Source organism: Mchenga conophoros, linkage group LG7, assembly GCF_057382185.1.
Source record: "Mchenga conophoros isolate Kocher_MC1m ecotype Shallow Benthic linkage group LG7, M_conophoros_male_GT1.1, whole genome shotgun sequence".
In the NCBI taxonomy this organism is placed as follows: Eukaryota; Metazoa; Chordata; class Actinopteri; order Cichliformes; family Cichlidae; genus Mchenga; species Mchenga conophoros.
In genome coordinates, this window is record NC_140532.1 from 44,016,824 (window position 1) to 44,029,135 (window position 12,312).

The 12,312-nt window shown below is 42.0% G+C and overlaps 1 protein-coding gene across 1 annotated transcript; it reads left to right on the plus strand.

Annotated features, from left to right (window-relative positions):
* Positions 1–8,291: 8,291 nt before the first annotated feature.
* Positions 8,292–12,304, plus strand: trim69 (tripartite motif containing 69). The gene is made up of 6 exons (XM_085279481.1): positions 8,292–9,060; positions 9,696–9,791; positions 9,995–10,228; positions 10,914–10,936; positions 11,028–11,143; positions 11,271–12,304. Exons 1-6 carry the CDS (start codon positions 8,425–8,427, stop codon positions 11,813–11,815), a joined length of 1,650 nt encoding a protein of 549 aa, XP_085135607.1. The 5' UTR covers positions 8,292–8,424; the 3' UTR covers positions 11,816–12,304.
* Positions 12,305–12,312: the final 8 nt, after the last annotated feature.

Here is a 12,312-nt window from a genome sequence, read left to right on the forward strand (position 1 = left end):
CGAGTCCCGGCCCAGTCTGCGTGCCTCTCTGAGGAAATTAAAAAAATATTGCTGTGTTGTCTGTAAGCTCCTGCTCAGATATCATAATGAAAAGATTATTATATACAGACATTCATCTATAAGGGCTTCTAAGGATTTCTCACTTGTAATTAGAGTTTGGTTTTGGGGGAAATGTCTGCTGTATGAGGAAAAATATTTCACATTCAGTTTCAGAGGATGAAAGGAATCATAATGCACTATGTAGAAAAGAGCATCTACATCTGACATTGAATAATTATAATTTTAGTTACTTGGAGGGATCATTTTGATCATTCTAGACCTGTAAATAGAAATATTATGATATTTGAGTGCTCATTGATTACATTTCTTCTTGTCAAATGATGTCAGGTCATAGAAAAAAAGGCTGCAGACATTAATGCTCAGTGTGCAGGTTTCTAGCTGAAAACACATTATGGTAAAACATTCCTTAATTTTGACATTGAAATGTAAAATGATAGCTCCGTTCCCTGCACGAGTTTCTATCTATGGCATGGTATGAACTTGAAAGGTAAATGAATACAAGTACAGGAAGCTTCCTAAAATATACTCTGATACCGCATCTGTTAAAGTACTTCATCTGAAATTCTCTGAAAGTCAGACTGATGAACACACACACACACACACACACACACACACACACACACACACACACACACACACACACACACGCACGCACACATCTGCTGTTGTTTTTGGGGATTGCCTTATGCGCACCACCTTAAATTTTAAACTGAACAATTATTATGTGATTTAACTATGCGTGGAAATATATCATTGTCAAGGTCTACTATCAAGAAATGCCTTACATTTGCACAATGACGGGAACTAGCCCACTGAATCAATGAGCTTTGATTAGTGATTGTTGATCAGTGGTCATGACAATTTGCATGTTAATGATCAAGGAACTGACCTCCCAGCCCATTGTTCACTGGGCTTCATTGGACACATATGGCTGCCAGTGGAACTCGGTCACTAGTGTTTATTGATGACACAATTGCTGATAGAAGTAACAGGATGAAGTCTGAAGTGTACTCTGCTATAAGCGGCTCAGATTCAACCAAATGTTGCAACAGCGACCCAAAGCAACCCAAGAGTTTCTCAAGGCAATGATCAGGTGGCAACCACCTGATCTCAACATGGTTTAACCTACCTTTTAGTTACTGAAGACAAAACTGAGGGCAGCAAGACCCGCAAAGAAGCAGCGACTGAAAGTGGCCTGGCAGAAGGTGACAAGGCCAGAAACACGGCAGTTGGTGATGTCCATGAGTTCTGGGTAGAATTCTGGTATTCCCTACACCCTGGAGATAAAGGAAGGGAAAGGCGGAGAGAGCAAGAGCAAAAAAGAGAAGACAATGACAGATTAGCCGGTTAGCTTTACAAATAACTGTTCATTCAGAACTGGAAGGTATGTTGATTTTAATGACACATGTCTTTGTTGTTGCAATTGAAGATAGAGCTGGTCAGTAATATTACAAACTGGAAACCACTAGCATTTAGTGGCGAGTGGGCAGGCGGGTGAGGGAAGGGCCTTTTGTCTTACAGGAAAACATCCCAGCCTGCATCCACACAGTTCATCACTCTGCAGGTAAGGAAAGGGGGAGAGACAGTGAGAGTGGAGAGAGACAGAAAGACAAGGCTAAAAGACAAGGCGTCTGGCAGCACCATAACATTTTTATACAGAGAATTAATGTTTTTAGAAGTCGGAGATTGTTCTCATGGTATCCAAAAACAATAAAAAAGTAAGTATACACCATGCGTCAAAGAAACACAGTTTATCAACGCACAGTGGGAAAACTATCTCATAAATCGTTTTGAACGCAGTGATTCTGTGGCTGCTGTTTCACGTTTTACATGCACACGTAGTGATACGTCCAGTGAAGTAAACCCTGCAAAGAAAAACCCAGGTCGCATATGCTGCATGTGCTGCATTAGTTATGATGTTCAATGGCTGGAAAGAGAAGAAAGCCAGTATGATATGAAACTTTTATCTGCTCTATTCCACATTCATGATGAGGCTTTGGTGGAAAAAATAATAAAATGATGGCACTGAGTGTAATTAACCTTCAGGAGTCACTAATAAAAAAAATGTCCATGACAACATCTTTCAAGCTGCTCGGGGATGCCGGCACATAATTAGCACAGGGGAGGGGTTAAGGGTTGTTGAGTTAATTAAGATGTTGAAATGCCTCAACGTTACGGTTCCTGGAAGACTCGTGGGTCAAAAAATTTGAGTGGGGTGAATGAAGAAGTTCTATACGGTGGCCCCTAGAGACAAAGCACGTACAAACTCCAAAACACTTGCAAACTCCAAAACACATGCAAATTCCAAAACACATGCAAACTCCAAAACACTTGCAAACTAAAGAACACATGCAAACTCCAAAACACTTGCAAACTAAAAAACACATGCAAATTCCAAAACACGTACAAACTGCAAAACACGTACAAAACCCAAAACACTTGCAAACTAAAAAACACATGCAAATTCCAAAACACGTACAAATTCCAAAACACTTGCAAACTTGAAAACACATGCAAATTCCAAAACACAACGGACGCTAGGGGCAGTGTTGAGCTCGATTTGCAAAATAAACGGCAAGTTTGTCTGTATGGGACGGTCTAGTCTCCGTCGCCCTTCCCAGGTTGCCTAGCAACCATGATACTAACCGCTGGAAACGTGTCATACAACTTGGTTTGACAGAAATGAGGGAGAACATATTTTGTTCATTTGTTTGTTTGTTTCTACAAGAGCTTTGTGTGATTTGATAAGTATCTGAGGCTGAGACCACAGGACAGTAAAACATGATTTTTGGGCTTCATTTCTGTACTGAACAGTCATTTAAGATTAGTTAGTAAATAAGAATTAGCTGATGTTGTTCATGAGACTAAAGTCATATCACTTTGGTAATGTAAATATAATATGGCCAATATTATAGTTATTATATTAATCATTATTAGCTATTACAGCAGTGAACATGAACTCTGTGTCAAATACTGAGCTTCAGTACAGATTCAGTTATTTATATGTCTTATCACCTTAAATCTTCACTCAAAGACAAGTATCTTTGACAGTGCATATATAGGTGTATCATATATAAGAGACAAATGTTGTTCCTTCAGTATGTTGGCATTACTAAATTTGGCTCATTGCTTACATATATTTATAAAAAGAAAATGTACAAGCTGTGATAACTGTTTCTGATAAAATGAAGAGTAGACTGATATATGAAATATTCCTTTATTGGGTGAGAAAATCAGACCATGTCATAACTGCTTTCAGTCATACAGAATAGATATCAGAGCCTTAAACAGGCTGGCTTCTGCTAAATGGGTCAAACTGGGCAGAAAGTATACAAACACATAACATCCTTATAGAATATGATGTAACACTATAGATCAACTTACCTCAGAATATATAAAGCATATAAACAATTACAGCAATATGATGCAACAAACACAGCAGTGCTACTGATCCAAAATACTCAAAGCTTCATAGAACTGGAACAAACATTTATTTTTAGGTCCATTCTGCTGCTGATACATACTTTAGGTTTCTGAACATTAAACTTGTTGCTGCCTTTCATAGTGTGTAACTTGAAGGCCCTGAGTACTTTCTTCCACACTGAAAACACTGGAATGATAAAATTATTTGAACATTACCTAATAAGACTGATTCAGGACAGACAATTAGTTATTTTAAACTTTTCTAGCAGTCCTTCACAAACAGGGAACGGTCTGTCTATTCTCTCCATCTGTCAGCTGCTGCTGGCTCTTCCTCCTCCTCTTCCTCACACACTGCTGAGTTTGTCCTGGTGGATCATCAGATGATGTGCAGCAGTGGGTCCCTCAGTCTGTCCTCACTCTGGACACTTGCAGTTGTCACACATGGAAATCAAATGTGTGATAAGCTGCAGGATTCAAACACAAGTGTGACTTATAAACACATGTTCATACTTTTATTCCACAATCAGAGAGAAAGAAACAGAGAGCGAGTGCAGGACAGACAGACAGGTTAAAGTCTCAGGTGTATACCTGCTACAAAACAGCACAAAAGAAGGAGGTTTTAGTGTTTGTGTTATTACGAAACAAGAGGAGTTCCCAGATGGTACAGTGGACACATGTGTGACTCCTGTGATTAAAGCATCTTTCTTTCAGCTTCACGAGTGAACCGTCAGCTGTTCAAACACACGTTAAAGTCCGTTTGGCTCGACACCACCGAACAGAGGCAGCAATATAACATAGCTAACATTAACAGTGCAGTGAATCCTCCTTGTGCTGTGATATTCAGGACTGCAAACCGAGCAGCATCACTGACTTTCAGCTTGTTGTGTTTGTGGATATATGACTGACTTTAATTATCCATAAAATCATCACATTCTCTGTAAGATTAAGGTCGACTATATATATATTTTTTAAAGTAAAGGCTTTAAAACCAAGTTAATTCTGAAAGTACAGACATCACTAATGTCACATAACTTTCCCGACATGTGGCCAACAATAATGGTTTAATGTTCTTCATTAAAAAAATATTTGCGCATAAATAAGTGACATAATATTCAGTACTTACTTCTGAAAGTTTACTCTTCCTCCGCTCCGCTTCCACCGTTTTTTTTCGGCAAAATTATCCACACCACCACCGCACTATGAAGTCTGGGATGTGTTGGGCCATGAAGGCTACACCGACCCATCCTTAAAATTCAGGGAAATTATGGACGCATTTGAGGGCCGCATTTCGAGCAGCCTTTGAATTGGGACAGCCTTCTCTTGTCGCTGTGACGTAATCGGCCTTAAAATGCGGCCTTTAAGGCTGCAGACCCCAAATCCGGTCATTGGTACTTCCTGGCTTGTGTAGTTACTAGGTAACAAAAGCTCAACACTGCCCCTAGCGTCCTGGAGCACTTCCGTTGTGTTTTGGAATTTGCATGTGTTTTTGAGTTTGCAAGTGTTTTGGATTTTGCAAGTGTTTTGGAGTTTGTACGTGTTTTGGAGTTTGTACGTGTTTTTTAGTTTGTATGTGTTTTGGATTTTGCAAGTGTTTTGGAGTTTGTGCGTGTTTTGGATTTTGCAAGTGTTTTGGAGTTTGTACGTGTTTTGGAGTTTGTACGTGTTTTGGAGTTTGCATGTGTTTTTTAGTTTGCAAGTGTTTTGGATTTTGCACGTGTTTTGGAGTTTGCATGTGTTTTGGAATTTGCAAGTGTTTTGGAGATTGTACGTGCTTTGTCTCTAGGGGCCACCGTAGGTTCTAGTCTGACACGTCGCACTTGTTAAAAGCCATACAGCCATGCTGCAAAACTCCAGCGGCAATTTTGGTATTTCACTTAATAAAAGACAAATCAACAGAGAGGCTGTGGAAGTAAAAGGCAGAGGGGAAGAGGACAAAGACATCGTGGTGGAAGAAATCTTTGTATTCCTGGAAATGTTCCTCCTGCTGCTTAAAAAAACCCAAAAAAACACAGTGCAGCGTCCAACATGGCCAAGATCCTGTGTCTAAACAGACACTGAAGAAAAACATGCCTGCAGCTTTTTAATAATAATGATAATAATAGCTTTTACAGGTTTTTTTGAACAGAATACTTGTGATTTATAAGTTGTTTATTATATGTATTAGCGCAAAAGACAGTATAAAGCAAGTCTTCAAAGGACAAGTATAATTTTTCTTTCAAAGGCTGTGATGATTTTAATATTGGTTCCTCTGTATCCTGTTGAACCTTTGGGGAGAGTGTTTGAATGTGCTCATTCCTATGAGGCTGTAAACCTTATGCGCATCATGTGCACGTGTTTATCCTTTGATAGTCCATCTAAAGCTTTGGATATATGGTGTTGGCCAGAGGGGCCGATGGCAGCCTCACTTCTGTCAGTCTGCCCCAGGGCAGCTGTGGCTACAACTGCAGTTTGCCTCCACCAGTGTGTGAATGTGAGAGTGAATGAATAGTGGAATTGTAAAGCGCTATAAGGGTCTCGAAAAGCGCTATATAAATGCAATCCATTATTATTATATATTTTAATAATATTGCAGAAACAGGTAGGCTTGCCTCTTATGATATTTACAGACGAGTATCAGCAGATATTTGTGGCAGAGCTTGAGAACAAAAGGGCGGATATGTGCATAAATGCGTGCAGCCATGCATGTGAGTGTTTGTGGCAAATTTAGAGGGGACAAAAAATGCAACATTCATGTGGCGAGATAGAAAATAAAAGAAACTCCCACACGCACACATGAAGCACGTCCGCACTGAGCACACACCCTCAATTAAACTCGGAGCTCATGTGTAAGGCACCAGGGAAACTGGAGGCTCTCTGGAACTTGTGCTGCTAAAAATAACTTAAGTGTCTGCAGCAGTGAGGCAAACCTGTAGGAAGATAAGAGGCGCAAGGACAGCCGGTGTAAAAATACAGAGGAGAAGAAAGATGTGATATCATTTTACTTTAATTGGGATTCCTGACAATTACCTGACAACATTCATAAGGAAATGAAATATAACAAATTCATAAATAAATATTCGTAGCCTAGTATGACCTTGCTCGTACTAGGCTGGACTCTTTTTGGCTTCAGAGCTGCCTTAATTCTTTATGGTAAAGACGAAGTCTCTCTGGTTCCACCAGTAGTCATAAAGGGATGGACATGGTCAGCAACAACACCAACAATACTCAGGTAGATTGTAGCTTTTAACTTCTGTTCAGATGCTACTAATGGGCCCAGTGTGCCAAGAAAATATCCTGCACACCATCACTTCACCCCCATCTTCTGCTGCTTTAGCACATTTGCTTGAAAATCTAGTGTGTTCACAGATGCTCTTCTGCACACCTTGGTTGTAATTAGTGGTTATTTGTGTCACTGTTCCTATCAACTCGAAGCAGCCTGGCCATTCTCAACAAGGCGTTTTCACCAGAGAACTGAAGCTCACTGGGTATTTTCTCTTTTTTGGATGATTCTCTGGAAACCCTACAGATGGCTTTGTGGGAAAATCCCAGAATATCACTTAAGTCACCCTTTTCCATTCTGATGGTCAGTTTGAAGTCCAGCGGGTTTTCTTGATGTCTACATGATTAAGTGCATGTGATGCTGATACGAGCAGTGAAATAGATGTACTTAATAAGTTTCCATGAGTGTATTGCGATGCCTTTAATTTGCAGCACACTGATTTTACACTGTAATATTCCTACTTTGCAAGCACTTTGTTCACCTGTAAAACTCTGATTCAATGCAAAACAATTTTCTGAAATCCTTTAGGTGTTGGTTCCGGCTTTCCACCCTCAACTGGTACTACATTAAAAAAATGGGTTTACTTAATCATAGCTGTTGTTTACCCAGTTATATTATCAATTTGATGTTCATCATATTGATCTGTAATAAGTTTAGTTCTAGTTAAAGTTTCACTTTGGACACCAGATGTCCCTATTGCTCATAACACAGAGTACAGGCAGAGAAAAGGCAGAGAAACTGACTGAAAGGTTTTCTAAAAGAAAACAAGAACGTCTTCAGGTATATTCATGTCATTCATCATAGGAAAACACAGTTCTAAGTGTTATTTACAGAGAGTGCAGCAATCAGAATATTGGCACACACAAGACAGGCTGATTAAAACAAACAAACAGGCAAACAAATAAAACCTCTCACTCAGTATAAACATTTATGCAGTACTGCTGTGCTTTTACTCACCCGACCTGTGATTATGCACTAAATAATCACAGCATGCCTAAATTTACAGTGTCATCAGCCTGATGTAACATCCTGTAATATTTAGTCGGCCCATGTGGTGCTGCTGATAGTCTTGGCAAGTGAAACACAAATTTCTCACTCAGCTTGGATTTTTAAATAAGCTTTACTGGACGTTATGTCTGGATAAAGAGTACTCTGTCTGTTGTGGAGCTTTCTATGCATACAGTTTTGAATGATACCCTTCTACCTTTTACTTACTTGGCAGAGATCGTGGCCATAATTAGAATGATGAAATCGCTATCTACTACTCACAGATGTTTTCCTGCTTTCTCCCTCTAACACACACTCACGGCAAGAGCTCACACAGTCACATCCACTGGATTTACATTTTTCTTTAATTATTCTTAGAGCAGATTAAGAGTTTAGTGAAGTCGGACTTTACTTGCGCAGACTTTACTAAACAAACATGCAAAGGAAAGAATATCCATGGTCCGCCTCAATTTCCTGACTGACGTCAGTCTAAGGGGGAAAGGGGGGCCTCTGAGATCCCCTCACTATCTGATCTGCATGTGAGAGGCTCATGCTGCCTCTGCACCACCCCCTTGTTTTCCCCACAGCAACAGGAAAACTGGAGGCCAAAGAGAGCGGCCACACTCTGTAGGAGAGGAAGGACTCAGAAGTCCAGCAGTACAGTAAGAACAAAGAAGGACACTAAAGGCAAAGGAATGAGCAAGAATCAGAAAGAAGTGAAGAAAATCCAGTCAGTCTATCTGCAGAACCTGGAGAAAGTGAACCAGGGGATAAAGCCGGACAAAAAAAGTTGGAAACCTAAAGAAGGAGACTTTGCTGTGCAAACAGCAATGGAAAAGCCGCGGCAGCCTCCCATAGCTGGAAAAGTGGCTAAAAGCTCGGCTCACAGAATCAGCAGAGACCTGACTTGCTCCATCTGTTTGGATCTTTTCAAGCAGCCGGTATCCTTGCCCTGTGATCACACCTTTTGCCAGGGTTGCATTGAGGGTTACTGGGCAGGGCCACGGGGCACCGGGCAAGGTGGAGCCGGCTCCTGCCCTCAGTGCAGGAAGGTGTATCCCGGACCGAGCTACAGACCCAACCGTATAGTGGCCAACATAGTGGAGAGTTACTGTCAGGGTCTGGAGGAGAGCGGGACTGGACCCTGCCTGCCAGATGCCGGGGTGCCAGAGAGGGCTCCTGCACCGGTTGCACGCTGTAGCCGACACAGGGAGGAGCTGAAACTGTACTGTGAGGAGGACCAGGAGCTGGTGTGTCTGGTGTGTGGCATCTCCCAGGAGCACAGAAGTCACACCATGGTGTGTGTCCAGGAGGCAGAACAGAAGTATAGGGTGAGTTAAGCTTTAATGAAGTGCCTGTCAGCAGTTAAACGTTCAGCAGGGAAGTCAATATCACTGTTAATGGGGTTTAAACTGTTTTTGCTTTTATAGTTTTAGACTTGGCTGCATATTTTCCAAAAACAACTTCTTCTGGTATTGCAAACATGGATCCTCTTGTGTTGTTCATCAGTGTGGAGTCTCCCAGGTTAGGCTTAAAGCAAAAGTAAGCTCAAATTTATCACGCTTCCCATTGTGTTTTCAACAAATCACCCTGGACAAGACATTGACTTTGAGGGAGTCAGTATGTTTTGACGGGCTGCACAGTGGTGAGGCGGTTAGCACTGGTGCCTCAGAGTGAGAAGGTCTGGGGTTTGAATCCACCATCGTTTGCATGTTCTCCCTTTGAATGCGTGAATTCTCTCAAAGTACTGCCTTCCTGCCACAGTCCAAAGACATAGACAGGTGTGAATGTGAGTGTGAATGGTTGTCTCTGTGTTAGCTCTGCAGCAGATTGGCCATCTGTCCAGGGTGTACCCCGCCTCTCGCAGCTGGGATAGGCTAAAGCCCCCTGTGACCCTGAATTGGCTAAGCAGAAGAGAATGGATGGTTAAACAAAATGCTTTGATTTTGTGTTTCTGCCCTGACAGGCATCTCTGCACAGCTCAATGGACTCTTTAAAAGCTGAGCTCAACATAGCGCTGCAGTGTGACAGAGAAGCTGAAGACGAGGTCAAGAAGCTGAAGGTGAGAGGAAACACATCGGAATCAAAACCTCGCCACTGCGCATGCTACAATCACTATAAATATCCAGACTGACCCACTCGACCCACAGTTTCCTGTCTCATTCCCCTCATGGATTTCTAATGCTTTTGTGTATGTGCGCACAGACTGTTGTGCTTTTTGAAATAGACCGTCGCTCCCAGTAACAATGTGCATCTCCCACTCAGGAGCACACCGCTGATCTGAAGCAGCGCATCGAAGCCCAGTTCAGCGACCTGCACCAGTTCCTCTACCAGGAGGAGAAACTGCTGCAGGTGAAGCTGAAGACGGAGGAGCGAAGAGAGCTGATTCGCCTGGACGAGCACAAGGCCCTGCTGTGCGTGGAGATCTCGCGTCTGCAGAGGGCCGTCCATGAGATAGAGGACAAACTAAAAGAGCAGGACCCATTCACTCTGCTCCGGGTACGCTTAGCCTGTTTGTACATACAGCACAGTTCATCTGGAAGTTATTACCAGGATGATGAGTCAGCTCTGGGGATGATTAAGCCAAAAAATGCTGAACTCTTGATTTTAAATATGTTTTCAAAACATTTGTATCACTGTTTTAAAAGAAATGGAATCAGAAGCACAATATTTGGGAAGAAAATGAGGTGTTTTTCAATCTATTATGTAGCAGACATACATTTTTGTGCCAACAGGTTAAACAGGGTCCAACGTCAACATTCAAGATATAACTGAGCTGGGTGTGACCGCCTCGGCTTTCCTGTTAAGTCTGCAGAGTGGTCTTAGCAAGACGGTCGATTTGATTACATCATTATGAAAAAACTTCAAGGGTAAAGCGTGATAAATAACAACAACACTGTTGTAGTTTTTTGCCCAAACAAATATTTATGAGCTTAGACAGGATTCATGCCAACGACCTCAGTCGCTGAGCTCTAGAAAAATTAGTTCAGTTCAGGCACCGGGCCATACTCAGGCCAAGGCAGTGGGAATTTCCCCCGGCCACAGGGAGATCCCGCAGGGTGGGATAATGTGAGGTCAGACACTGATGTAATGTGGAAAAAGCTCTCTCTTCTTTCAAATACAGCAAAACTAATTACAGTCTTTTTGTCTCTTTTCCTGTGTTTATTCCCATGTCTCATTTCAGAGCATCAAAGCACTTCTCCAGAGGTGAGCGTGGGAAAGAGGCCGAATATTTTGTCCTTGAAAGGCTCTGTTTTTGTTCTTTGGTTTCATTGTTTGACTTTGCTTTCGTTGACAGGCCTCCACTTAAGTTTGAGAAACCCGTGTTTACACCGCCCAGTCTGTGTGAGGGCCGGTTTGCAGGGCCCCTACAGTACAGAGTGTGGAAATCTATGAAAGGAAGCATCTATCCAGGTACTTAAAAGTGACACTCAGACTCCTGAATCACTGCACTGCTCAGAAACCATCATCAAAATATCCAGCAAAGAAACATCTTTAGCCTTAAACTTCCTCTCTTGCCTTTGCTTTCTCCTCTTTTTAGTTCCAGCTTCCATTACATTTAACTCCAGCACGGCCAACCCCTGGCTCAGTCTGACTTCCTCCCTCACCTGCGTTCGATACCAGAACTTTAACCACACTGTGGAGGACAATCCCAACAGGTTTAATGCCGCCCTGTCACTGCTGGGTAGCCAGGGCTTCACCCATGGGCGTCACTACTGGGAGATTGAGGTCTACAGCAGCACAGTCTGGACTGTGGGGGTAGCCCGGGAGTCGGTACCCAGAAAGGGAGTCATCAAAGCCCTTCCAGCTAACGGCTTCTGGACTATCTCTCTCTCTTATGGGATTCAGTACATGGCAGGTACGTCCCCTCCAACTGTCCTGTCACTGGAGGAGCCACTGGCCAGGATCGGTGTGTACGTGGACTACAAGAGGGGCCTGGTGTCCTTCTACAATGCAGAGAGCATGACACACCTGTACACCTTCAGGGAGACCTTCACTGAAACACTGTATCCTTATTTCAACTTGGGCTTCCTGGACAAAGTGCATGAAAATGAGCCTCTCAAAGTTTTCTTGCCAAAGATTTAACTGCTGTGAAAAAAAAAGAAGACAAAGGGTCAAACAGTTACCGAAAATGACTAGATATGCAAAAAAACACATGTGAATAAAAATGGTTCCTACTGTACAGATTTGAAACTGTGCAAATGCACTGTGCAGTTTATCTCATCAGAAATCAGAAACACGTGCATCTAAGCTTTGCTGAGTTTGCAGACTATGAATCTACTGTCAACCATTTCATTTCAGAGAAGCTGTGCTTCGGTGAAGAATGTGAAACTGTCTGGTTATCTGACTGTAGTGACATTATTGTAATGTGCTGTTATGTAATCTTCTTTATGCATGATTCATTAATTCATTCAGTACTTTGTTTTTTACTCTGTAAATAACTGACATCCTGAATTATACTGGAGTCACAAGACTTGATGATGTGATGCATTCAAGGACCATGGAGAAACTTTTTATTTCATCATAGCAAACATTAGGTTTGCACATACTTAAATAAAAATCAATTTAAATCGCCTTTTTGT

Excerpts from the sequence above, each read along its gene's own strand:
- trim69 (XM_085279481.1), top strand. The coding sequence starts at position 8,425 with ATGAGCAAGAATCAGAAAGAAGTGAAGAAAATCCAGTCAGTCTATCTG. Across the intron at positions 10,229-10,913 it reads ACCCATTCACTCTGCTCCGG|AGCATCAAAGCACTTCTCCA; the intron begins GTACGCTTAGCC and ends GTCTCATTTCAG. Across the intron at positions 11,144-11,270 it reads GAAAGGAAGCATCTATCCAG|TTCCAGCTTCCATTACATTT; the intron begins GTACTTAAAAGT and ends TCCTCTTTTTAG.